Source organism: Talpa europaea (genome assembly GCF_964194135.1).
Source record: "Talpa europaea genome assembly, chromosome: 12".
Taxonomy (NCBI): Eukaryota; Metazoa; Chordata; class Mammalia; order Eulipotyphla; family Talpidae; genus Talpa; species Talpa europaea.
The window spans coordinates 41,059,275-41,072,289 of record NC_140079.1 but is presented as its reverse complement, the minus strand read 5'-3'; the positions used below and the strand labels follow the sequence as shown (position 1 = coordinate 41,072,289).

Genomic DNA, 13,015 nt, shown 5'->3' with positions numbered 1-13,015 from the left:
CAGTGGAGGGAGTCTACGTCTTATCATGACCCAGAGTTTCCATTTCACTGTAGCTTCCAATAAGCCAATAAGACCCACGCATGCCATCTTGGTTTATTTCTCTCTGTGTGCTGAGAGGAGCTAGGGGGTGGATACTGCATAGCTTGTAGCACATACATTGAAATGTGGGGAGCTTGAGTTTACACACTTGACTGTTTGTTTGGCAGACAATGTCACTCTTTGAAAACCTTCAAAAATGTCACTCACTAAATAAAGTCCTCTCCTACATGCTGCTCTGGTTCAGTGGGGAAGGTCAGGGATGCGTGTGTTGATGGAAGTCTCTCTCCTCGTCCCTCCCCATCAACACCTTTGAATTCAGACTGGACCTTTAGCACCCAGCCCAGCGTCATTGGGAAGCTGTCTTATACTTCCCTGCAAATGGAGCGTCCATTGGCACAAGTGTCTTTCCTGGTGGCATTTTCACAATCTGTCTCCTTCTATTTGGGGAGAAAGCTTAGCTCCTATGCCTAAGGGTAAGAACTGTGTGTACTGGTCTCCCTCGCCCCCAGAACAGCTCCCTGAGCCCAGTACATCTCAAGAAAAAAAAAAAATCAGTCAGACTACAGGAAAATAACACAACAGATTAACAAATATGTCCTAATGGAAGTCTGGAGAACCCTGTACCCAACCACCTCACAATGCACACAGCAGCACATTTCCAAGTCAAGTGTATTGGGACCAAAAAGTGTATCTCAACAACAGATTTCTAAGGACAGAACAATATAAAACACATACTCTGATCACAGTGCAGTAAAGCTGGAAATCAGTAACAAAAAAGATAACTCTTAATGTGTTTGGAAATTAAGAGAAATTATCTATGGATGGAATTATTTGAGGTTTGTTTTAAAACTATTCTGGCTGCAAAGCAAAGTGTGGGGAGGGGATATAGATGGCATAAATTAGTCCTGAGTTAGTAAGTGTATCTATTTGACAAGTTTTTCTAAAAAGGTATATTTCTTAGTTATCCACAGGTCAAATAAGAATAGACATTGTCAAGTATTTCACTTGAACAATGATGAAAAAATGCATGACAAAATTTATGAGATGCAGCTAAAGCCATATTTAAAGGGCAGTGTAGTCTTAAAGTTTATTATCTCTAAAGCTTAGGAAAAGTAACAAAACTTAGAGAAGAAATGAATGAAGTTGGCAATGGTGAATCAACAAAGCCAAACATTGGGTTTGTTTAAAAAAAAAGAAAAGAAAAGAAAAGAAAAGACAGATAAATTAATTAGTTTTGAAAAAATAGCCATTTTTGTTCCAACAGCATCGAATCCTCACTGGTGCTTCTGTCTTCCCTTCCCTGACATAGATGACATTCAGGGGGAGTCTCCAGCTCCATGTGGGACAGAGGAACCCGCCCGCACCTGCCCAAATGGGACCAAATGTCAGCCCTACTGGGAAGGGCCCAACAATGGAATCACTCAGTTCGACAACATCCTGTTTGCAGTGCTGACGGTTTTCCAGTGCATCACCATGGAAGGGTGGACTGACCTCCTCTACAATGTAAGTGATGCGGGTTCAGCAGGAGATGGGCCTGTGGGGCAGCCAGCTCCTGAGGCTGCAGCAGCAGGACGCTGAGCCAGAGAGGCAGCTCAGGAACAGCACAGCCCCAGGAGGCCCCCCGGGACGTGGGAATGGGAGTTGATCAGCGTGCTAAGGTGGAGGAAGGCCTCTCAGGGCATGGAGATCTAGAGGATACAGGGTTCCTGAATAACATTTGTGTAAGTTTTTCAAGATAATTGTAGGTTTTTGAAAATATAAAGATTGTATGACTCATAAACCAACATAGATAAGATGGAATAATGTCTTGGGCCTATGCAAGGGGGCTCTGACCTGGGGTCCTCACTGGCCCTCCTCCAACCACAGCCCTCATTATGGAGTGAGAAGGGCACAGGTCCACCAAGATATGGTACCTGCCCCCCACTTTCTCAACCATGCACTGGGTTATCCAGCACCCTAGAGTCTCCTGCCCAAGTCCCAATTACAGGGACTTGTCTGAGATTCTTCCTTGGTGTGTTCTCCAATTGGGCTGTCTCATGTGTTTGTGCATGAAGACCCCTGCACCCAGGCTGACAGACCCATGAGTGGGAGAAGGTGGCAGGCCATGGTCAAGAGCCGAGTCTAGCTCTCCCCACACCATGAACCAATGCAAATGTCCAGTGTTCAGATTCCATCCTGACCTCCCAAGTGCTTACAAAAGAATGTTTGTAAAGGAGAAGCATATTAGCATATTTTATTTAGTAGCTTTTAAATATTTACACAGAGTACTCTTGTCCTAGGTCTTAAAAAAATCTTAAGAACAAATCTGAAAATATGTAAATAGGCACTCCCTACCCTGTTTCCCACTGCCTATCCTGGGGCTCTTCCGTACTCTTACTGCCAGTTAAGGTTCTAGCCAAGCAAGGTTCTGACCTACTAGGGAAGCAATACTAGGCTTCTTCCTTCCTGGCAGAGGAGCTGAACTTTCTTCCACGTCATGGTAAATGTTCCTTAAGGAATGTTCCCGTTCGGAAAAATGGAGGAGGGAGAATCTACTCTTTGATCAATGGCTCGTTTAGAGTGAGGTTGAGAGTGCAGCTTGGAAGTGAGCAGCAAAACTTGCTGCCATGGACAGTTGTTCATGACATGCACTGCACAAGTCCAAGTCTCTGAGTCTGTTCACATGGTAGACGACATAGCATTCTGTTGTTACTATGATAATTTATTGACAAACATAAAGGATGTGGGATAAGAACATGGTGTTCTAATTTGCATGAAGACCTCAACTCTTTAGAATCTCCAGGAACAGCAGCACATCTGGGAGACATGCAGGCTCTCTTCTGGGCCTCACCTGCACACAGGATAGGCAGAAGGTTACATCCAACGGACCAAAGCTGCCCCACAAAAATGCCCCAGCATTTCTAGGATGTTTCTTTACAAAGCTAAAGTGAGGAGATGAGCGGAAGCTTCAGGAGAAAATATACCCTCCTGGGGCTAAAACAGAGGTGGGAGGCAAGAAGAATGGGAGCTCTGGCAGAGAGAGGGGGTGGGGGTCAAGAACTGAGGAAAGTGTGAATTTGAAAATGGGTTATGTCACCAGGTTGGGGGTTCAGAGGAAGATACTGGGGCTGTTCTTGGTGGTGGGAGAGGAAGTATGAGCAGAATCATGTAGAACCATTATCTGAGAGTATGTTTGTGCTGGAAGTTTAGAGCTGAGCTGTCTTGGGGTAAGCGAGCCTAGAAAAGTAGTTGAGAGCACAGTCAGGACCCAGTCTATCCAGGTTCCCACTCCATTCCACCACTCCTTGCTGGGCAACACTGGGCAAGTCACTTGGCCTCTATGCCGCCATGTCTATGTATGCAAAAGGAAGAGAAGCACAGACCTGCCTCACAAGGCATGAGAACTGACAGTGTTTAGAACAGTGCTTGGTCCCCTGTTTAGGTCAAATCCTCCACCCCGACAGGTGCTCCTTTTAGAAACACATCAGAATTTTTTTTTGAATTTTTTTTCTGAGTTTTTTTTTCCATAAAAACTCCAGCAACACCTGAGGAAATGGTTTGTCCCATGATACTCCCCACCCTCACCCCACTGGTAACTACCACTAACTTGGAGCAGCCTTCTAGCATTTTCCATGTACTTCTGACCCACTGTCATCCTTTGGGTAGAAACCCAAGCAGTGCTTGGGCCTGATGTGAGCCCAGAGATGTGGTTCTCAATGTGGGGAAATCCTGCTGCCCCAGGGCAACTTGCCAATGTCTGGAGACATTTTTAGTGAGGAGACAGTGGGGGCCTGGGGATGCTGCTCAACACCCTGCATTGCCCAAGATGTCCCCCAGCCCCCCAAATGGAGAAGACTCTGGGGGCAGATCCTTTCTGCCTCTTCCAGCTTCTGGGGGTTACTGATAATCCTTGGCTTGTAGAGTCTCTGCCCTCCACCGAACCCTGTCTCCATATTGCCACCTTGTTCATGTTGGATTAAGGGTTCACCCTACTCCACCTCATCTGCAACTAACCATTTTCCAATAAGGTCACATTCTGAGGTCCTGGAGTTTAGAATATATCTTCAACATATCTTTTTTAAATCTGTCTTTCATAACACCTCCAAGATAAACTACCTACACCTGAATCCTTGTCTGGGAATCTCCCAAATTAACCCCTCCCCTCCTCTCCCCACTGAACCAACAAAACCAGTAAAGGCAGGACCAAGGTGAGTCTCTGAGTTAATGGTGAGGACAACTTCTCTGGATTCATTTGTTTCCTCCCTTGCGTTCTGCCATCTGCCAACCTTGCCCGGGCCTGTTGGAGCATGCCCCTCGTTCTCCTTCTGTCACAGGCAGGCACGGTGTCTAAAATCTTTGGTTTCTATCCCTATGCTAGAGCCTAGGCCTTTGAGTGTGGCCTCGCTGGAAGCTGTCATGGGTTCATGGGAGGGAGCCAGATGCACCTGCTCCAAACATCTTAGACTCCGTGGGCACAGATGCCACCTACCTGGGTAGACAGTGTTTCACAAATCCAAGTCCTTGCCCAACATCACTGAAATCCATTCCTTTAATCTATAATTATTTATTCAGTGCATACTACACACCAGGAAATGATCAGGATGATTGGGACACCTAAATGAAGAAGACAGACAAAAATCTCCACCCTGGTAGTGGAGACTGACGTAAACAATAAACATGGTAAACAATAAGCTACTTATAAAGTAGGAGATAGAGTGTAAGCAGATGTGTAATAAGGAACAGGGTGACTTGCCCTAGGGAGCCCAAGAAGACAAGTGATGGAAGCCAGGGTCTAAGGTAGGTCAGGAAATCAAGGCAGGGTCCTCGGAGGAGGTGGCATCCACAGAGAAGACAGTGTTTTGGGAAAGCGCGTTCTTGGCAGCCTCGCCTATATCGTGTGCTCATGCCCCTTCAAGCTTTTCTCATTTTCAGTTTCCTTTCTTTCTCCCTTTGTCTTCATGCTTAAAGTACCTTTTGGAAAAAGCCTAACTTCAGCTAATCAGCAATGCTGTTGAAGGTTTATATCAGGATGTGCACCCCAGCATTATATTTATAAAAATAGAATAAGCAACTGGTTAAATGCCGTATGGTCCCTCCATATGATGGAATATCATGTCATCGTTCAAAATCATCTGCTGGAAGAGTATTTAAGGATGTGGGGAATGTAATGATGAGGGGAATGGGGAGATTGATTTTAAAAAAGGATCAAGGTGAGATAAACCTATGTCTCAGGCAGTTTGGGCTGCCATTACCAATCTGTTAGGCTGAGATTTGCAGAATCACAGAAGTGTGTTTTCTCATAGTCCCAAAGATGGAAGTCTGAGATCAGGGTGTCAGAATGGCCACCTTCTTGCTATATCTTCACATGGTAGGGAGATGAGGGGACCACTCTGGCATCTCTCCCTTTAAGGATACTAATCCCATCAGGAGGGCCCCACTTACATGACCCAATTACCTCTCAAAGGCCCCATCTCCAAACACCATCACATTGGGGCACTGGGTCTCCAACATTTAAATTTGTGGGGTACACAGTTCAGACCATAGCACCTTATCTCAAGTATGTAAATTTTAAAATATAAGTACAAAAAAATAGATTGGAAGATTCATACCAAAATTGCCTCTAGGTAGTAGGATTCAGATATCTTTATTTTCTTGCTACCTCTCCATATTGTCAAAGTTTTCTACAATGAGCACTATTTACTTTTATCATCAGGGAAAATATTTAAACTTGTTTTACTAAACATTTAGGAGGGAAAAAAGGAAACCAGGAGAAAGGACAGAAAGGCAGCAAAATAATTACTTTCTGGTGTCCACTGTGTGGGGTACTCTTATCTCACATAATCTATCCAGAGAGTCTACACCTAAATAAATGATTGGTTGATTGACATAGCAATGTTATTTTGTTATTAAATGAACGAATTGAATGAAGAAGAGACAAATTTGCTTATAGAATTCCAGTTACTATTCTAGATACTCCCTCTCCCTCCAGGATAGAGCTTAACCTCCCCCACTTTGAGGGTGGGCTGGATTTAATGGCTTACTCCCAAAGGATGAAGCAGGAAAGGGGAAATGTTGTTTTACAGTGGAGAAACCTAGCACACAGCACACTAGCCAAGTGACTGAAGGTTGACATCCCCAGAGGACATGTACCCCAGAGGACATGACCCTTGGTTTGATATGGTGAGGAAGGAGCCCCACCTCTTGGTTTTCTTCTCCAAGGCACATAACCCCAGTTTAATCATGAGCAAAACCTCAGACAAACCCAGATTGGAGGGCATTCTGCAGGATACCTAGCCAGTCCTTCTCAAGCCTGTCAAGGTCATGATGAGGCAAGAAACTGTCGCAGACAAGATGAGCCTGAGATATGATGATGAAATGCAATGTATGGTCCTGGAAAAGAGCAAGAACATTAATAGGAAAACTGATGGCATCATTTAAAAAGTTTGCTTTTTACTGTACCCCATTTTACAAATCAGTCTCAGAGTTGCGAGAACTTCCTAAGGATGCCCAGCCAAGGAGTGGTGGTACCAAACTCTGTGAGAGAAAGGGGAGGGGAGGGGAGGAGAGAGGGAAGGAGGAGAGGGAGAGGGAGAAGGAGGAGAAAGAGGGAAAGAGAGAAGAAAGGGAAGGAGGAAGGAGCAGTTTAATTTTTAAAGGAGTAATTTCCTAAAATGCTCACTGAAATCTGGGGCAAAATAGAGTAAAGATTGAGAGCAGGAATCTGACATTTTTTTTCGGTTTTATTGAAATATAATTGACATAAAACACTACATATGTTTAGGGTGTAGAGCACAGTGATTTGACATACATTATTGCAAAGTGATGACCACAGTAAGTTTAGTTAACATCCATCATCTCACTTAGTTGCCAAAAAAAATATTTTGGGTGTTTTCAGGGGATGAGAATTTTTAGAACGTACTCTCTTAGCAACTTTCTGATATTCTATACAACAGTATCAGCTGTAGTCATCGTGTTTTATATTTCACCCCCAGTACTTATATTAAAATTGGAAATTTGTACCTTATGACCACCTTCACCCAATTTCCCCACCCCCACCTCTGGTAACTGCAAATCTGGTCTGTTTTTAGTTGTTTGGTTTATTTTGATATATAAATGAGATTGTGCAGATTAGTCTTTCCTGTCTGACTTATTTCACTTAGCATAGTGCCCTCAAGGTCTACCCATCTTGTTGCAACTGACAGGGTTTCCTTTTTAAGGCAAATATTGTGCTATTGTGTATGTATGCCACATTTTCTTTATTCATCCATTGATGGACAATGAGATTGCTTCCATGTCTTGGCTGTTGTAATACTGCAGTGAATATGGGGCTGCAGATCTCTTCAACAAAGCAATTTAGTTTCATTTAGATACAGTCATACTTTGCCTAATGATGAGAATGTATTCTAAGAAATGTGTCCTTAGGCAATTTTTTGTCATTGGGTAAAGATCATAGAGTGTCGCTGCATAATGCAGATGGTACAGCCCATTACTCACCGAGGCTGGGTGGCTTGCCTGTCAGGACCATATGTCACATATGTAGTCCATCATTGGTAAACATCAATATGCAAACATCAGTATACAGTATATTGAAATTCTGTGCCCAAATTGAGGTCTAACTCATGCTTAACTGCTAGATGATCAACCTTAGTTGGCACAAAACATCTCTGCCCTTGGCCTGGAGCCTCTTAGGCACCCACATGACTTTGTGCCCACTGGTCAAGACTCTTTCTTCCTACCCCTTCCTTGGGCCCAAGCTGGAAGGCCTTTTGGAATCATGTATTATCATTCCTTTCCCTTATGCCTCCCTGTTCTGGGTACTTCTCTGTGTACCAACCTATGATTCCATGTCAGTGGCCCTCTAAGTAACCCATTTTACAGATGAGGAAGCAGGTCCAGAACTAAGCTCAAGGAGTTAGGGTTGAAATCTGACTCACTGCTGGTTCCCTCAGAACCTGCCACTTACTACCTCCCACAGCAAACAGGACTGAGAACTAGTTCTCTGAACTCAAGAGGGTAGGATGGAGGAGCTCAAAGAGGGGTGCACTGGGGCCATTTGTTGGAGACACAAGCTGGTGGCTCTGCATGTTGCTGGAGCAACAGGTGGCCTCATTTCACAGGGACCCCCTCACCATATGTGCCCTGCTTGGCTCAGAAGAGTAACAAATTACCTCCACCCCACACATGGGACGTCCCCAACACAATCTTCACCAGCTGGGCTAAAGCAGCCTAGGGCTGCCATGTGGATGATGGAATCTGCCCTCTTTTGGCTCCTATTAGGAAGGGAAGATGGAGAGAATTGGAGCGCATGGCCCGAAGCACTTGTGAGCAGCAGGGTTCCTGGTGGAACAAGGGCAGCTTGAATATTGGCTTTCATTAGCTGAGAGATTACTGTGAGGCATACATCTTCTTTGCATCATCAATTGATCCATGGAACAACCTTGTACAGTTTAGCTCCATCTTCCAGATGAGTGAACCAAGGACCATAGAGATAGAGACACCTGCCAAAATGTACCCTAGTCAAGGATGGCAAAGTCAGGCTTAGAATCCCGCACTGGGAATTAATCATTTTACTCCCTCCATCTCTCCCTAAGTCTCCTCTTCTTTTTTCCCTCTTTTTCTCTTTTGTTAATCTTCCCCTCTCCTCTGCCTTCTTTTCTTCCTCTTTCTCTTCCCACTTCACCTCCCCTCCACCCCTTTCCCTAGTTAATGTCAACTAGGAATAGGGCAAAACTTTTTAATTTATGATTGTAGGTACATGTCCTTGAGCAAATGGTCACTAATGTTTGGAACTGTGCTTTGGCTGAGCCCTTTTTCATTTGTAAATGTTCATGTTGATCAACATCAAAGCAGTTGGTTTTGGAGAACTTTAAATCACACATTTATCCAACAAGCATTCATTGAATACCTGCTGTATGCAGGTACTCTTCTAGGCACCAAGGATAAGGGAAGAAACAAAAATCCCTGTTTGGGGGGAATTTGACATTTTAAGAGGGAAGCAGGTGATCTACAGGATAATTAAGAGACATTTATTTACATTTATATATGTGAAGGACAGATAGTATCTTAAACATTTTAGAGTTTGTGGACCATGAAGTCTTAGTTGCATCTTCTGAATCTGATGTCATGACACAGAAGCAGCCGCAGAGAAAACACATAAATGAATGGGCGTGGCTGTGTGCCAATAAAGCCATAATTCACACAAAAAGGTGGCTAGCCCATTGTGTGTAGTTTGCTGACCCCTAGTTTAAAAGTTGATAAGAGGGCTTCCCCGGTGGCGCAGCGGTTGAGCGCTGGGCTGCAAAGCTGCCTGCAGCCTCTGCAGTGTCAGTTCGATCCCCGGACACCGGCGAGGGGCCCACATGGTGTGCAGACCTCTCCTGTCTCGCCTGCTGCTCCCCTCAGCAGTGTACTTCGTCAGTCTGTCTGCTCTGCTCCCAACTCTGGCTCTGGTGAATTCTCTCACCCTCCCGCGCTTCTGACTGTACCCAGTGCTTGTATAAATAAATAAATAAATCTTTTTTAAAAAAAAAAAAAGTTGATGAGAGCTCAGGAGAAAATTGAAGTAGTAAAGTAAGTGATTGTGGATCATTAAGGTGAGAGATGGCAGTCCTAATAAGATCTGAGGGAGGTGAGAGGAAGTTACACAGGTATTTCAAGGAAGGGAGCCCAGGGGAACTGAACAACCAGTTGCAAAGGCCGTGAGGCAGGCGTGTTCCCAGTGTTTGCGAGGAGCACTGAGGCAGCCCATTTGGCTGAAGAGGAATAGTGAGTAAGGGGAGGTGACAGGAATAAGATCTGGGAAATGACAGGAAACCTCCTAGGCAGAGAGGCCATATGATTTATCATCCAAACCAGGACAATTTTGAGAGCAAATAGGGAAAGGAGGACACAAAAAATAATGAACAGGCTTTGCATGACCTATGCGAGGTGTACACCAGGATATAAACCTCCGTCATAGCCACTCTAGGGGTTTTGCCTATTTCACAGTCAAATCCACCCCATATTTATCCCATGTGCTGGGGAAGTAGGTATTTTCCTGAGCTGAGTATTTTTTTTTTTTACAATCCTTTATACTTTTTTTGAATGAACCATGCTCAAAAAATTAGAGGAAAATCAACCACAAAACAGAAGGCACTTAAGGATTTTACTGGGACTCAGCCATTAATTTGTTTGATGAGTATTTATCGAAGCACTTGCTAAGCGGCAGGCGCCACGCTGCACACTAGGTACCGGCAGTGCTGGGATGAATCAGTATTTTCCCTTCATTTGAGGCTGCTAGAGACCAATCATTATAAACATAAAATACTGCATAAGTTCAGCAAAGGGGTAAATTAGGGGGGAAAAGTCAGTCAGTTGCAAGGCAGAATGACAGGTCTAGCCCCAGCGGTCCCAGTTGTGAAGGCCCACCCTGTGTGAGCTGGGCCAGTTCATCATCTCTCTCAACCTGTTTCCCCATCCACTGGGAGTGGAGATTATAGGAATTGAGGGGTGTTTCATTGAATCAGAGGACTCTACTAAAGCCACAGGAGTTGTCCCATCTGCTTCTCCATTCTTAGGAAAACAGCCTGAGCATTTGAACCTGGAATAATTTATATTTCCTTATATTACTAGTAATATTATTTAAACTATCCAGGACCTCGGGATTATGTTCATTCACCCAGGTAACCAGAGCTTAGTAAGCTCCTACTGTGTGCCAAGTTCTGAGCCCTGAAGAACTGACATTTTAGGGAACAAAGACAATCTGCAAACAAGTAAATGTGCAAATTGACAAGATAATTAAGAGAGCAAAATCTGCTGGGAAGAAAGTGTGTCTGGCTGTGCCGTAGTGTGGGACAGGTCCTTTTGATCAACAGGTCTATAAGTCTTCTCTAAGAGGGGATAGAGTAGTGCTAAAGCTGAGTAATGAGGAGGAATCAACCAAGCTAAGACCAGAGGGAAATTAGACTCCAGGAAGAGGCTTAGCGAATGGAATTAACTAGCTCATTGCCATTTTGAACTTTACCTTTAAGGGACAGCAATTTCTCCATCAGGGATAGATTTCTCTCACCCCACTTGTCTCTTGAGATCTGTATAAAGGTCAGTGAGAAAGTGACATTTGAGAAGAAGTTGAAGGAGATGAAGGAACAAACTAAGGAGATGCCAGGATGTATTCAGGAAAGCTAGGTTAAGCAGTAACAAACATCCCCCAAACTTTCTAAGATTTTAACAAAAAAGGTCTTTTCTTGTTCATGCTAAATGTCCAGTGCAGGTTGGCAATGGGGGAGAAAGGGCTCTGCTTCACATAGTCCCTTTTGACCTAACTCATAGAGTAGCCACCACCTGGGCATTGCCACTTGCTGTCCCCAAAGAAAAGAGAGCCCTGGAGGCTTCACATGGCAGCTCAATGCTCTGGTCCCAAAGTGACACAGGTATTTCCACTCATTCCTCATTGACCAACACTTACACGTGGCCTGCAGCCAATCACAGGAGGGTTGGGAAGGGTCATCCCATCTTACACCACAAATGTTTAGTGACAGCACTAGTGAGAAATAGCATACCAGGCAGTGGAACTCTTTGAACCTTTCGAAGAAAGTCAGGGTGCTCTTGAGCACACAGCCCACCCTGTATTATTAACAAGCAAATTTCCCTCCCTCATCCACCTCCTCAAACCCAGACTTGTGTGCAATCTCCTTAACCTGAACTATCAGAGAAGATGAGAACCTAGGAGAGAAAGTTTGGGACCCCCACATTTTTTGCTATCATAAACTAGCCATACAAACACCAGTTTTCCTGTTTGGAAAATATATTTCCCATTTTCCTCCCAAGAAAAATGGAGAACTTACCATTTGGGGAGAGCCCAACTCCCAATCAAAAAACCACCTAAATCTCTGCCAACTTCTCTGTGAGCCTTTAGATTCAGAGCATGTAATTGAATGATCTCAGCTAGATTTGAAAGAGAACAAATGTCTCTAAAATAAGATAGCAGAATCTCAGTCCCCAGGAAGGGAAAAGCAAAAAGGAGGTGGGAGCAAGAGTTGGAGCTAAGGACAAAGGCATATGGATCTTGGACCCACCTCCCACTTAGTCATTCAAAAAACATTTATTGAGAACTGTATAAATACCTGGCATATGCTAGGAAATATAGGAGGGACCCCAAAACACAGTGTCCCTGCCCCCTGTGAAATGGACATTCCAGCTCCAGAGATGGACAGCAAGCAGGGGAAATAAGTAAAAGTTAGAAGAGAAGAGCGAGGGGAAAAAAACAGCAGTAAATTGGATTAGAAATGAAGGGGGCAGCTGTAAAGGGCCATCAGGAAAGACATTTGAGCAAAGACCTGATGGAGGTGAGGGAAAAGCCAGCTAGGAATCTGAGGGAAGCATTCTAAACAGGGGGAACAGCACATGAAAAGACCCTAAGGTTTGGGGTATTTGAGGCTCTATAAGGTGACCATGAAGCTGGAGTAGAGTGATTGTGGATGAGAGGTGGTGATGAATTTGGCAGGGAATACCTTTGCCATGTTAGTAGTTCAGGAACTACTAAACTTTTAGTAGTTCTGTGTTCATTTTCTGTGACTGCCATAACAAAATACTGTAGCTAGGTGACTTTAAACAACAGAAATATCTAATCTCCCAGTTGTGATGGCCAGAAATCCATAATCAAGGTTATTGGCTGCTGGGTGGTGCTTTCTCTAGACTCTGGGTAGAATCCTTCCTGCCTCTTCCTTTCTGGTGCTGGCTGTCCACTCTGTCATCCCATGGCTTACAGCTGTGTCTTCCCAATCTCTGCCCCTGTTGTCCCATGGCCATCCTTTCCTGGTATGTCCCTGTCTTTGCCTGGCGTTTTCACTTTCTTAGAGGGCCACCGGTCATATTGGATTGGGGCCCACCTTCATGACTTCATTGTAATTTGATGACTGCTGCAAAGACCCACATTCACAGGTACCAAGAGTAGGACCTCAAAATCTTTTGGGGCATGTAGGGTTAGAGTAGAAATTTCTCCTTACCTGCTCAGACTAGT

General features: G+C 44.4%; 1 protein-coding gene across 4 annotated transcripts in view; it reads left to right on the top strand.

The window, feature by feature from the left end:
* CACNA1A (calcium voltage-gated channel subunit alpha1 A) overlaps positions 1–13,015 on the top strand; it is a 216,632-nt gene that overhangs the window by 105,976 nt on the left and 97,641 nt on the right. For all 4 annotated transcript variants that reach the window (XM_084251359.1, XM_084251358.1, XM_084251357.1 and 1 more), the window contains one exon: positions 1,349–1,542. In XM_084251359.1, the coding sequence (XP_084107485.1) occupies positions 1,349–1,542 (194 nt within the window). The remainder of the gene's footprint in view (positions 1–1,348; positions 1,543–13,015) is intronic.